The sequence below is a fragment of the Eublepharis macularius genome, chromosome 8, assembly GCF_028583425.1.
Source record: "Eublepharis macularius isolate TG4126 chromosome 8, MPM_Emac_v1.0, whole genome shotgun sequence".
Lineage (NCBI taxonomy): Eukaryota > Metazoa > Chordata > Lepidosauria > Squamata > Eublepharidae > Eublepharis > Eublepharis macularius.
Window position 1 is genome coordinate 101,091,313 of NC_072797.1, and position 12,941 is coordinate 101,104,253.

At 39.4% G+C, this 12,941-nt stretch overlaps 1 protein-coding gene across 1 annotated transcript in view; it reads left to right on the forward strand.

Moving 5' to 3' along the window:
- The window catches only part of DOCK8 (dedicator of cytokinesis 8), a 125,556-nt gene that overhangs the window by 15,080 nt on the left and 97,535 nt on the right, over nucleotides 1-12,941 (forward strand). The window contains 3 exon segments of the mRNA XM_054986167.1: nucleotides 4,902-4,973; nucleotides 11,707-11,830; nucleotides 12,549-12,764. Of these exon segments, the coding sequence (XP_054842142.1) occupies nucleotides 4,902-4,973; nucleotides 11,707-11,830; nucleotides 12,549-12,764 (412 nt within the window).

The following is a 12,941-nucleotide window of genomic DNA, read 5'->3' on the forward strand; positions in this document are numbered from 1 at the left end:
CCACTGTGTGAGTTAAGAATGGGTGTGGGCCTATAAGACTTCTGCTGTGGAAATTTCAGGCTCTTACTCTTCAGCTAGACAGCTGATGCTCAGAAAAGCTGTGCAAAACACTGGCTGGCTACTGCCTTTAGTTGTTACGTGTCTCTAATTTTCTCTTTTCTATCACCTTGATAAATATTCAATAGCTGTGTTAGGCTACAGGCACAAGGTGAATGAGAAGCTTCAGCAAATGTGACTCTGCTTGGCCTGCAGCCTTTATTAAGTCCCTGAGCAAGATGATATTTGACTTTTTAATCTGCCTTCTTGACAATTACATCAATTATTCCATATTGAAAATATGATACAACTTTAGTATTTAGTTTAATAATTGTTCATTTATTATATTGAATGCCCATTTGCACCTCCTTTCTGGTTGAACCCAAGACAGATTAATTCATTTTCCCACCTTAATTATGTGCAGTTGTGCCTATTCTTAAATGACAAACTCTCAGTATTACACCATACCATGCGGTATTGCAGATTATGATTTGAAGTACACAAATGGCTTATCTGCATTATTTGGTCCTTTTTATGAAATTATTGTTGTTACTCAGTTAATCGCCTTGCATTGCTATATAATTTCTTTTGATTTGTGAAGTATTTGGCTACCTTTACTGGAGGCATAAAGTTGCCATTCTGGCCAATCCTGATCACAGCTGGTTGTTTACCTACAGCCCTTCCGACTCTGCTCAGGATGCCAGATCAGCCTCTATCACTGAAATCCTCCTGTAGGTAAATCAGCTCTTGGCTTGAGCAGAGCAAACAGCTCACTTGGTGCTTGGCACCACAGCATGTTTGCATGAAACATGCTCAGAACAAGAAGGGAGCTGAGAGACAAGCTGGATCACCAAGCTCTTCACCAAGTATCACTTACTAAACTCTTCCCAGACTTCCCTTCTTGTTTACTATGATATGCAGTGCCAAAACCCAAGGACCTGCACAGAACTCAGATATGAGGCTCTTACCATCCAGTTTTATCAAGCAGAGAACTTACATTACAGAACAGTCTTACTGGAAACTGTTCCGTCACATTCCTTTTAAATTGTGGGAGTTCCATAATTATACCACCTAACCCTAAATTAAGAAGTATGGCTCCTGAAAATGTTGAACCTGAGAGTCTCATAGTTGCTGGGAGATAAAACGAGTGGACTAGACCTCCAAATCAGAGGATGAGGATGATAGCTAGACCTTGTCCATTCCAGGTACTGTAGGAATAGTCCCCTTAACTCTTGACTCAAGGAGATAGTAAGATAGCAACCATAGGTCAAACTCAGACATTTTAATATCATTTCTAATGGAAAATGTAACTCTGTGCTGACATCTTGTGGTCTTTTTTTGCCAGTATGCTCTTACTAACTTACCATCTAAAACTTCCTAATATTACACTGAATAGGATGTGGTTGTCTGTGTGTAATTTAGTTGTAATATACTGCAGGATAAGGGGAAATAATGTATTGGACTGTGCCCTTGATCATAACCAAATGAAGCTTGTCTTGTCCTTTTGCAATTGATTTGTGGGGGGGGGGGCAGTTGGGCAGTAATTGTTTTTCTCTCTCTCTTTTTAAAATGTTCTTTGATGATTATTTAATATTATTCTCACTGAGCATTCAGTGTTTAATAATATTATTTGTCCCTTATCCCTTAATACTCATCCCTTAGTAAAGATCACCTAGATGTTCAACTCCCAGAAGAACTCAAGATGATCTTGCTACTTTTTCTTTCATGACCTTGAAGGCAGCAGACACCAGTATAGGGAATATGTTGGGCTGGGTGTTTTAATTAAAATGATGAGATACATCAATATTACTGATACAATTTTAGAATCTAGACAAGTTGGTTCTGAGAAAGATCATACAGTCTCCATTACGGGGTTTGTCTGGTGGATCCTTGGCACATAAAGATATTAGAATCCAAGCATGGTTAGAGAGGAATATCATATGAATTCAATAAGCCCCTGGCCCCAGAACTCATCAGGCCCTAAAGTTTGTAGGCCATGTGGTGAGGGGGTGAGGGCATGGCTGTCATCTGCCGCTCCAGCCGGCCCTTGTGGGTGGCTCCCACGTCCAGCACAGCGAGCTGCTAAATTCAAATCCCAGCTGGCGAATCAGCACCAGGCTGGCTGGGGATGGGGTGAGTGGGTCACTGGCCACTGGACCTGAGAGGCGTAGTTTCCTCTAAGGTCCTCTGGCCAGTTACTTAAAGCAGGACCAGCGAGGCTGGGCAGCAGTTGAGCTCTGACTGGCATCCCTCCTGACCCACCCTCTTCTGGAAAGGGGATAACATGGACTTTCAAGACATGGGCTTTCGTGAAACTTAGTGTGGGATCTGTATAAGGGGACGTTTTATTTTCTGTATCTTATGTTTTTCTTTGCTGTCGTCACAACTTCGGGAGTGGTGGTTTTGGCATTGGACATGGATCCTTTGGAGGGAAACAGGGCCTGTGTGACGCTATAGATTATAGAGATTTAAATAACTATTGATGATTCATTGTCTATTGATTCCTTTTTTCCTTGTTTACTCATTTTTAAATACTGGTCATGGGAGGGTCAGAGACTCTTTGTTATAGCCTTTGTTATACTCATGGATGCTTCAGCGCAACGTTTTCCTCCATAGTTGGGGAATCCCCATAAGGGATCTTGGACCAGGCATGGCATGGAAAAGTCCGGCTCAGGGTCTGTCAGGGCATACCTGCTTCCAGGTAACAAGGAACCACTCAGAGGTTTGTGCCCATGTCATCCCGCAGTTCCTCCCTTCAGCAGGCAGGCTGAAGGGGTGAGGGGTTCATCGGCTGGCAGGAGGGTTAGCTGATGCTGGGATTCGTGCCTTATGCTGAGCCAATGCTCCAATCACTGTATTCAGTAAAGTTGTGGCCTTTTCTCTTCCAGCTGCTGCATCCTGTCCATTTTGTTAGCTTGCTCCTGCACCCCCAGTCCTTCAGCCAGCCCCACAATAACATTTCTGAATATTGGAGCTAGATTCTAGAAAGCTCCTAGTTTGTCCACTAAAGAACAAGTGGTTAGATAGTATGTGAGATGAAGTGATAATGTATAAACTGATGCTCAGTTGCACTTATTCTGGCAGTTACACCCTTCTAAATCCATTGCAGCCAATGGGCTTAGAAGAACGTAACTCTGCTTACGATGGCAATGCCAGCCAGCAACTCTTCCCCAGTGGAAAATGCTATACTCACCTGATTTCTCTTCAGTTCATAAAGAATCCCAGCTGCTTGAAGTGAGTGTTTCTCTAATATGAGCTGAGCCAATATGTGTTTGCCCTCTGCTTCCTGCCTTTTCCCTAAAGTAATGTTTAAAATTCTTTCCCTATTTTTTGTGTTTATTAGACACTATATGAACTTCTTTGAGAGTGTAGTGAATACTCTTCATAGTTTAACAATCACCAAATATAAAATTTATTTTATATTTGGTGATTGTTCTTATTGCCTTTGATATTGTCTTGTTGATTTCTAATAAAATCAGTTTAAAAAAAGATGTCCTAGAAAACAGGTTTGGACATAATAAGAATCGCAAGTTTGAACAAATTACATAGAGATGTTTTGTGAAGCAGCAGCAATTTTTGATAACCTGCCATTTTGCTGTTATTTTCTAGATTAGATTTATATATTGCCATTGGATGCTTATTATTATTTTAATTTTTATTAGTGCAAAACAAAAAAGGGGGGGGGGGAGAAAACAGAAATAAAAGGAAACAGTGCTGGCTACAAAATCACTAATAGCAAATCTATACTTAGGCATCTATAAAAGGTTTCCAGATATCTAAAAATAAGTCCATGTGCAATTGCCTTCTATATGCAATACTTTCAAATATTGATCATAAGGTCCTCTATCCAGTGAATTACAGGAAGTGGGCCTTTGTCTTACGTTGTAGCATAAGTCTTTTAGCAGCTGTAAGGACATGGATAGTCCATTTCCATTGACCATCAGTTAGATTCCAAGAGACAAGTAAATAGCTTAACAATATATTGACATCCTAAAAAATAAAAACGTTTTCTAATATAAAATTAATATTGAGTAATGACTTCCACCCAGAAAGGCTGAATGACTGAGCATGTACAAAACATATGCATGAGATACATCTTGTGAATTACACCACCAACAATTAGACACTGTGCATAAACCTTTAGTAAAAAGGTGCTGTTGTGGCCATCATTTTTTGCTGAGTAAGTCGACTCGCAACTTAAGAGCCACAGCAGCAACAGATATATGGCTTAAAGCCTTATCCCATTGCTTTAGCAAAATTGGACACCCCACCTCATTACACCATTCATCTCTAAGACTTTGTATATCATATTTATTGATTGACCTGAAATATTTATATACAAATATTATAGGTTTTGTTTTTTGTATTGTTTCAAAAGAGTCCCCAAAAGCGGGGGATATTCTGAAGCACTCAAAGCTGCTGTGCTATATTTGAATACCAACAAATGTTACAATTGTAAATATTGCCATTCTACAGAAGCTGACAAATCGAATTTAGACCTCAGTTGATAAAATGGCAAGAACTCATCATCATAACCTATCAATTGATCTAAAGTAAAAATTCCCTTATCTGTCCAAGCCTTCCATAAGAAAGATTTCTTCCCAATTTTTAAATCTGGATTTGACCATAAAGTTAGTTTAGCATGTGAAAACGGGCCAAATTGATATTTTCATGATATTATGTGCCATACTTCTCTAGCTGCAGAGCTTGTAGGAGGAACAAAATCCGTTTAACATAAGGCATTCCACTTAAAAAGCAGTTCCAAAAGAGACGCCTCCAAGAGAGCCCAAGATGGATACTCCAACTGAGAGGAGTGATCCCAATAATGTGGCTGCTTATTATTAATATTTTTGTTCCCTTCCCAGTGCTGAGTTGGATCCACATGTCCGGGATTGTGTACAGACCTATGTCCGTGACTGGCTGGTTGTGAATCGAAAGTAAGTTTGAGATTTGTAATAAAAGAGCTAATCCATGATTTTATATTTTTTACAGTGGAATATTAAAATATTACTTTGACTAGTCCTGCAAATTGTATCTAATCAATAGGTTGGGTGCTTATATTGCTGTCCTAAGCAAAGTTGCTCCCTTCTGAGCCCATTGACTTTAATGGACTTAGAACAGTGTAACTCTACTTAGGATTGCACTATTACTAGGTATACTCACTGGGCTCAGTCTATAGAATGCTACATGCAACTAGTACAATATTCCATATATTTAGATTGCGTTTTGCTTTTCAGTATCATTGTGTAATGCTTTGAGTATTTGTTTCTGGTGGCAAAGTGATGGTTATTGTATTTTAAAATAAGTTTTATCTGGATGCAAACATGTGAATTTTTTTTTGAAAGAACATATTTGGCTTGCTGTCCAGTCCTGGCTGGGGTCCTTCAGGGAAGGATCATGCTCATGCATGAATCCTAAATGGCGAGATCTCCTTTTGTTAGAACTAACTAAAATAACATAAAACATTGTACAACCTTTCAACCTTACCAGAACCCTTCATCAGGCTAGATCAGGGTTCCCCAACGTAGTTCCCATGGGTGCCATAGTGCCCGTCAGTTCTTCCCTTAGCACTTGCTGAGCTTTTCAGAAAAGGGGTGGGGCCATTGTAAGGCAGGGCTTGTTTTTTTTTAATTTAAAAAAAAATTTTTTTATTGGATTAGAAATTATGTAAATATTCAATACAATCATTTCCCTTTAAATAATTTCAATTCTAACCCCCCCTTCCCCCCCTTTTGTTGACTTCCAACAGTTTTCCAACCCCTTATCTATCTTTTTTCTTACTCATTTCAAACTTACTCTATACTATTAAACCTACACTTTCATTCTCTTCTAAGCTTATATATTGTATTATAACACAGTGCTACCTTTATTCCCTTCCCCTTTTACCTTATAAGGCTAGCTATTACATTCCTAGCATATATTCTTTAATAATATAACATTTTATCCATTTACTATTCTCTTACTTAATCACTCTATTCTCATCAATATGGGTCAACCAATTTGACCCATACTCCACATACTTCTAAATACTTCTATAACACTGTATACATTCAATATAAATCAATCAATTTAACTTATATTCTATATGTTACTATATACTTCTTTCCCTTTTCCACGTTTCTTATATTAAATCTATTTAAAATATAATTTATCTATTATACAGTTATCTGCCAGAAATATATTTGGTTAACTTATATCCTTATAATTCTTATAATAACACCTCTATTGTTTAATACTATATATAGTAATCAAATAAAATAATTGCTTAGAACTTCTTGTTTAAATTCCCTCCCCCCGGTAAAGTCACTTCTCTCTCCTTTTATTGTATTTCAGTAATTTTCAAACTGCCACAGTTCTCCTCCCACCTCCCATTTTCCCCCCAGATATTGTTTCAGCTTCTCCCAATCCATGTTAAACTGTCCTGGATCGAGATCTCTCAGTTTCCTTGTCATTTTGTCCATTTCCGCCATGTACAGCAATTTATAAATCCAGTCCTCAATAGTTGGCACTTCTTGTACTTTCCATTTTTGTGCATATAAAAGTCTGGCCGCTGTTGTCATGTAAAATAACAATGTCCTACATTGTGCTGGAATATCTTCCATTCCCAAGTTCAGTAGCAGCAGTTCTGGGTTCTTGTTAACTTGAAATTGTAGAATCTCACTTATTACTTCTATTATTTCCCCCCAGTACTGCTTAGATACCTCACAAGTCCACCACATGTGATACAAAGATCCTTCATGCTTTTTACATTTCCAGCATTTATTAGACATATTCGAATTCCCTAGCGCAATTTTCTTTGGTGTCAAATACCAACGATAGATCATTTTGTAGACATTCTCTTTAATATTGGTGCATGTTGTAATCTTCAACATATTTTCCACAGGTATTCCCACGCCTCCATTGTTATCTCTTTATTAAAGTTTATTGCCCGTAAGGCAGGGCTTGTTATTGGCTTTCCTCATTCAAATGAAAGAGTTTTCCATTGGAGAATCAGGATTGGTGAGCACCTGGGCTTTTCTTAGTCAGTATGTGATTCCCTTCCCCCTTCAGGCTTCTCTTTTTCCCAGGAGGTGTGAGGGGAGAGGTATTCTATTTGGCTCCACCTCAAAAAAAAATTAGGTTTGACTCTACCTCCTTTGAGGCTGTTTTTTGGGGTGGTGCTCAATTTCCTCAAAATTCCAAATGTAGCCCCAGGCTTTAAAAGGTTGGGAACCCTTGGACTAGATGTTACAAAATTTTAAAAAATGAGGGGGTGGGGAAGTAGACTTTTCAGGACATGGTCTTTAGACCTGCCCTTGCTCACGTTCTTTATGAAATGCTGAGCAGGCATGTCCCTTTAAATTGCTGCTGCTGTCAGGTTGCAGCCCTTGTATCCTGGAAGAAGAAGTAAATAATGGAGAGTGATCTCATTAGAAAAATAAAGGCAACAAATGTCTCAATAGTCAGAAGCACAGTTCTCTTTGAAGACTGAGAGCAGAAGAAAGCAGATGGTAGTCTTTATGTTAATAATAAAGCTAAAGGTCACCTGTGCAAGCACCGAGTCATTACTGATCCACGGAGGGAACGTCACATGCAGCGTTTTCTTGGCAGACTTTTTACGGGGTGGTTTGCCATTGCCTTCCCCAGTCATCTACACTTTACCCCCAGGAAACTGGGTACTCATTTTACCAACCTCAGAAGGATGGAAGGCTGAGTCTACCTTGTTAATAATGTCTGGGATAAATTTAAGATAGTATAGCTAATTGAAGCCAAATTGAGTAGTTTTGCCTTGTGTAAGCAGTCTTTTCCTGGGCTTACTCTTATCCTGTTGACAAATCCCTCTTTTCTCAGCTGAAATTGGGTGTTCTTGAAGTAGAGAAAAGTTGTAACCAGCCATATTTGGTCCATGTAAAATCCCTCCCAGTCCCACAAAAATTCATGTGATTCCTTTTATTACATGGTTAATACAAAACATTGTGCAAGCTTTTGAGTTCACCAGAACTCTCTATCAGGTGAGATGGGACAAAAAACACATTTAAAGGGAGAAGCAAAGCAGATTTTTCAGGTCATGATCTTTAGACTTGATCTTGCAAGGAATCGGGTTTGGCTGAAGGCGGGCTGCAGAACCTTGGATAGCTCCAAGGCTGACAACTTATTCCTGTGGCTTCTAATGTGGATTGAGGTCTTAATACTGGAACTGACTCAGCTATATCTAGCAAGGCTCCAGTGTCTGGGAGTTCTTCTGACTGCTTACTTGGGAGGACTGGACTATTGGCACTGGCATTAAGTCCAGAAGTGCTGCTTCCACTACAGCTGTTTTTCTCTGGATAGGGTTAACTGGCTTGGGAATTGGGTGTGGTGGTCAGAGTATTGTACTAGGCCCCTGTGAGACCCCAGTTTGAATCCCCCATACCCATGGAAGTTTGCTGAGTGATCTTGAGCCAGGCACACGCTGTCTAACCTACCTCACAGGGTTGTTGTTAGGATAAAATTGAGAGGCAGAGAACCATGTAAGTTGCTTTGGATTTCCATTGGAGAGAAAGTAAATTTGTTATTTATTTAAAGTATCTCATGATGGAGCCCCCCCCTTAACTCTCCCCACTGTTAGGCATATTTTCCTGCCAAAAATCAATTTCCTTGCTTTGATTGAGCAGCCCCAAGTAGCATGTTATTATTTGTGGCTTTGAAAGTCAGTTTGTCCCACCCTGATATGCAGATATAATTTTGGCTTTTTAGCCCAGCCAAAGAACTTGATGGAGAAAAGCAGGAGTGCTCTTCCTTTTTGTTGGAAATGGCACTAGAGAGAGACTGTATAACATTAAAAAATAAATAATTTTATTTAACAGATAGGAATTGAGTAAGTGTAGACAGGGGATGGAAATACAGAGGTAAAATGTTGTTGGTATTACAGAATACACTTTTTGTTAACTGGCAAAATAGTATCCTTGAAGGTTATTTTCATATATTCGTAGTTACTTAGTAATTTAGTAACAGCAACAATGTTTCTTCAGAAGGTTTCTTATGACAGATCAGGGTTCCTGGAGTTAGTCTAAAAGCATTTTCTCTTCTCAACAGATACAGGATCCTCCTCAAAGCCAACCCCGTCCCCTAGAAACTGGGCAGGACTTAATCTTCTCCTCAGAAGATATAACCCTTCTTCTTTTGGCTTGAAAGGGAATCTCAACCCACTACCCAATCACTCTCACCAAAATACACTCCCAGTTCTCTCGTGTCTGTGTAAAGCATGCTTCAGCTTATGCTGACACTTATATTTTGAATTCTTAGATAGAATTCTTCCTCAGAACAGTAATACTACAGTTAAGGCAAAAGAATCTTCTTCTTTCACTCTAAAGGGGACCCTATCTAACTTTTCTTGTTAGACTCACTCACTCCAAAATCCTATCAGAAACTGACTGACTTCAGACTGGTTCTAACTGACAGAAACTCTGGTATGGAATAAAATACCCCACCCACACTCCTCAGCAGTTGATAATATAGTTTTTTTTCCAGCTGGCACTGACCAGTCAGAGAAGAGGGAGCTGCCTGTCACTCAAGCTCTCAATTCTAGGGACTAGTTAACCCTTCCTCTGCCAGCTCTCTGATTTTGCTGCACTTTGAAACCTGCTGTTAAGTGCAGTTTGTCACTTCTGCCTTTCCACCCAACTTAGGGTGCCTCAGGTGGTGAACAATAAAAACTTTAAGCTTAAAAAAATTATATGGGTTGCCTCCCATCTAGTTTCAAATGGTGGGGGCACCTGAAACAGGGCCTCTGAAGATTATCATAGTTCTAAGGTAGGTTCAATGAAATGGCTGATCTGTTTTGACTACATATTCTGTGGGATTTGGTTGCTTTTAAAACCATGAGGTTTCTTTCGGGATTGGTTTGCTTTGGGCAAAGGCTTTTGGTACTGCTCTGCTCATGTGTAGGAGACATTTGGGTAGGGTCCATGTTTGTGTGAATTGCTGTTTCCAAATGGGCATTGTCTATATGACCATTGTGATTTCCATGAGAGTGGTGGCTCTTTTTTAAACTGCAACAGCCACACAAATTGCAGTATCCCTCTCAATAGTTCTGATGTGGAGGCAAGAGTTCACAGATATAAAACTCTTATAAGTCATTAGATACTTTAAAAAGAGGACATGTCTAGGGCATCTCCAAGTGAATGCTTCTGAGTCAGGGTGCTGCACATTCTGTGGAGGCCATTGGGTTTCAGTCAATTCATATATTCTGGTATAGTTTGAAACTTGCAAGTTTCAAAATGTTTACCGTTTTCAAAGCTGTCGTTTTATTCCAGTAACAGAAAAACTCCTCTTGGATTTTATACCTTCATAATAAAAAACCATCCAGAGCTCTTGTCTTTTAGCCAGTGTAATTGAGACAGTTTCCAGTGCAAGGTCATACTCAAGGAGAGCAGGGATGTCAAGGAAGGTGCATTCTGCTTTATGACTTGGTTGTTCATTCTCAGTCAACTGGCAAACAATTAAAATCCAAACAATTAAAGTGCAAACACATCATTGCATATAATTTATGTACTCCAAAAAATGTAATAAAAAGTGTCTGCAGGATCAATAATGGTTTGTTGGAGCATATTTGTTATGCAAGACAACAAAGCATTTGGGTGACTAGCCTTAGAAATATCATGACAAAGAAATCAGAAACAATGTTAATGGTGTAACTGATTGGGTCTGCCTGTAAAATGTGTGTTCCTACTGTGACAAGATTTAGGCAGCCCTGCTCTAGTGAGAGCTGTAGGTTCGTTTGTGGTAGACTTTGGACTTCAGCGATATCTAACCCCCTGTTTGGAAATTTTGTTCAGTGGCTAAACCTTTCATGTTTAATGATGTAAAAATGGGGACTTAATGTAGCTGGGAGGATCAGACTATAAATAGCGCAGAAGATCCTACCCGTAGTCTTGTAGAGCCCAGCAAAGAAGCTTTTTGAAAGGCTAAGCAGTTGAAGACGGTAGCTAGGCAAAAAGTAGGATTAGATACAACCAAAGCGGCAAAAGTAGCCTCCTGGTGACTCTTGTCAGTGTACCCGTGACTTCAAGAAAATTGTGTAGAATATATCCAGCTGAGTTGGAGACTCGTCCAGTCAGACTAATGTAATGATAACTGCGGAGTTGTGTCACGTTACAGCACTTACAGTGCAGGCGCCTGGCCACTCTGAGGGGTCATTTCCAAAAACTGACTATACTCTCTAGGCCATTTTAATCTCATCCTTCATCCAATGAAATCAGAGCAGAATGCAGGGCTATGTGATTAGGCCAAAGTCACGTTCAGTTTTGATACTGTGTAGATTTGAACCAGAATCTCCCTGGCCCAGTGTTCTAACCACTGCAACATACTGGCTGTAAGCACAACTTCCCTGTGCATCTTTTTCGTAGGTGATTTTGAGTGCAGATTTGGGGAAGAATTTCTTTGGGTAAAAAAATATAAACAAGCAGATGCCTCTTTCCCTGTATCAGACTTCAGGTATGAGCAAAATAGCAAGCATATAGTAATTCAATTTAGTATATTCCCATAAACTTGTTTTCTGTTTAAGCACATCTTATTTTAATTACTTAAGATGATACCATCATAAGTATATTATAACATGACAGTTAAACGCATTTATTTAGTGGTGATGCTTCTTTCATTTTCTCCTCATGTTTTTTTACTGAAATCTATCTACTTTTTTTTTAATCCAAGAAACCAGGGAAATAATGAGACATTCACCTTTAAGAAGAAGGGGTCCAGGAGAGATTTCCACAAGACTCTTCAAAAGCAAACATTTGAATCAGAAATTTCAGATTACAGTGATTTAAACTGTCAGGTATTTTCCTTAGGAATATTGAAGAAGCTGAACAAGAGAAAGATGGGATTAGCTGCATTTGAGTGTCCTCTGCATAGCTGCCTCACGGTGCAGCCACCCAGCAGTTGTGATGCAAGAAGCCTTCCACTTGCACATATAATGATACCCTCATGCATGTATTCAAGATCATTTAACCAGGGAGAGGGAAACAGAAGGATAGAGAGGCTGGAGCATTAAATGAGGATGAAATATATATATGATAAATTGTACTAAAATGATTTTGTTGATTGACATGAAGTACAGTAGAATGTAGAAGAATTTCTTGACATAAATTAATTACCCTTGAACCTTCTTTCAGTATAGATTGTAGTAAGAGAGGTAAAAGGTATTCCCTTCAGCGACTGCATATGAGCAAAATGGGAATTCACGTTTGAAGTAGTAATTGCGACTGGAGAATAAGAAACTGATGCTATTATAAATATGATGGGCTTTCTTCTAGATTACTCCTCTAAGGTATTATCATTTTTTCTTTCTCAAGAAGTTCTTTGTCCCCCAGCCCAGTTGGTCCAGTTACATATCTGCCAAGAAAGAACCCTTTCTGGTCATAAAACGTCTCTGCTTAGTCCCAGGGAAATTTTTCATTAGCGTTATTGTTGTAGTGAGTTAGTTAATAGAGAGAACGTCTTTAGCGTCTGTAAATTAAAGTGATTCATTCTGTCCCTCTTCACCTCTTCTCAAGCGGGCAGGCCCCAGACACTTAAAGATCATCTGTGATGAATCCGGTAGAACCTCGTTGACATCCAGTGACTTTGACTTGCGCAGCTTGCAACCTGATCCTCGTCTAGCAAATCTACTGCAGCATGTTAGTGTGGAAGACTTTGAAAGGCAAAATGAGGAGGCACGTCGAAGCAACAGGCCAGGAGAGATGTTTGCTCTGTCCCCGGGTATAGATGAGGTGAATTGTAAATGTTAAAGTTGTTTGTTTATAAAGAAATAGCTCTGTTAGAACTAAGATGGTAACAAAAGGCAGCCCTAGAAGGAGATTACCTTCATGCTTTCCCCTGAGGTGTAATCCTCTCCCACAGGCCAGCTCATCGCTTTGCTCCCCTTGGGCTTGTGTTCTTCTTGTTGA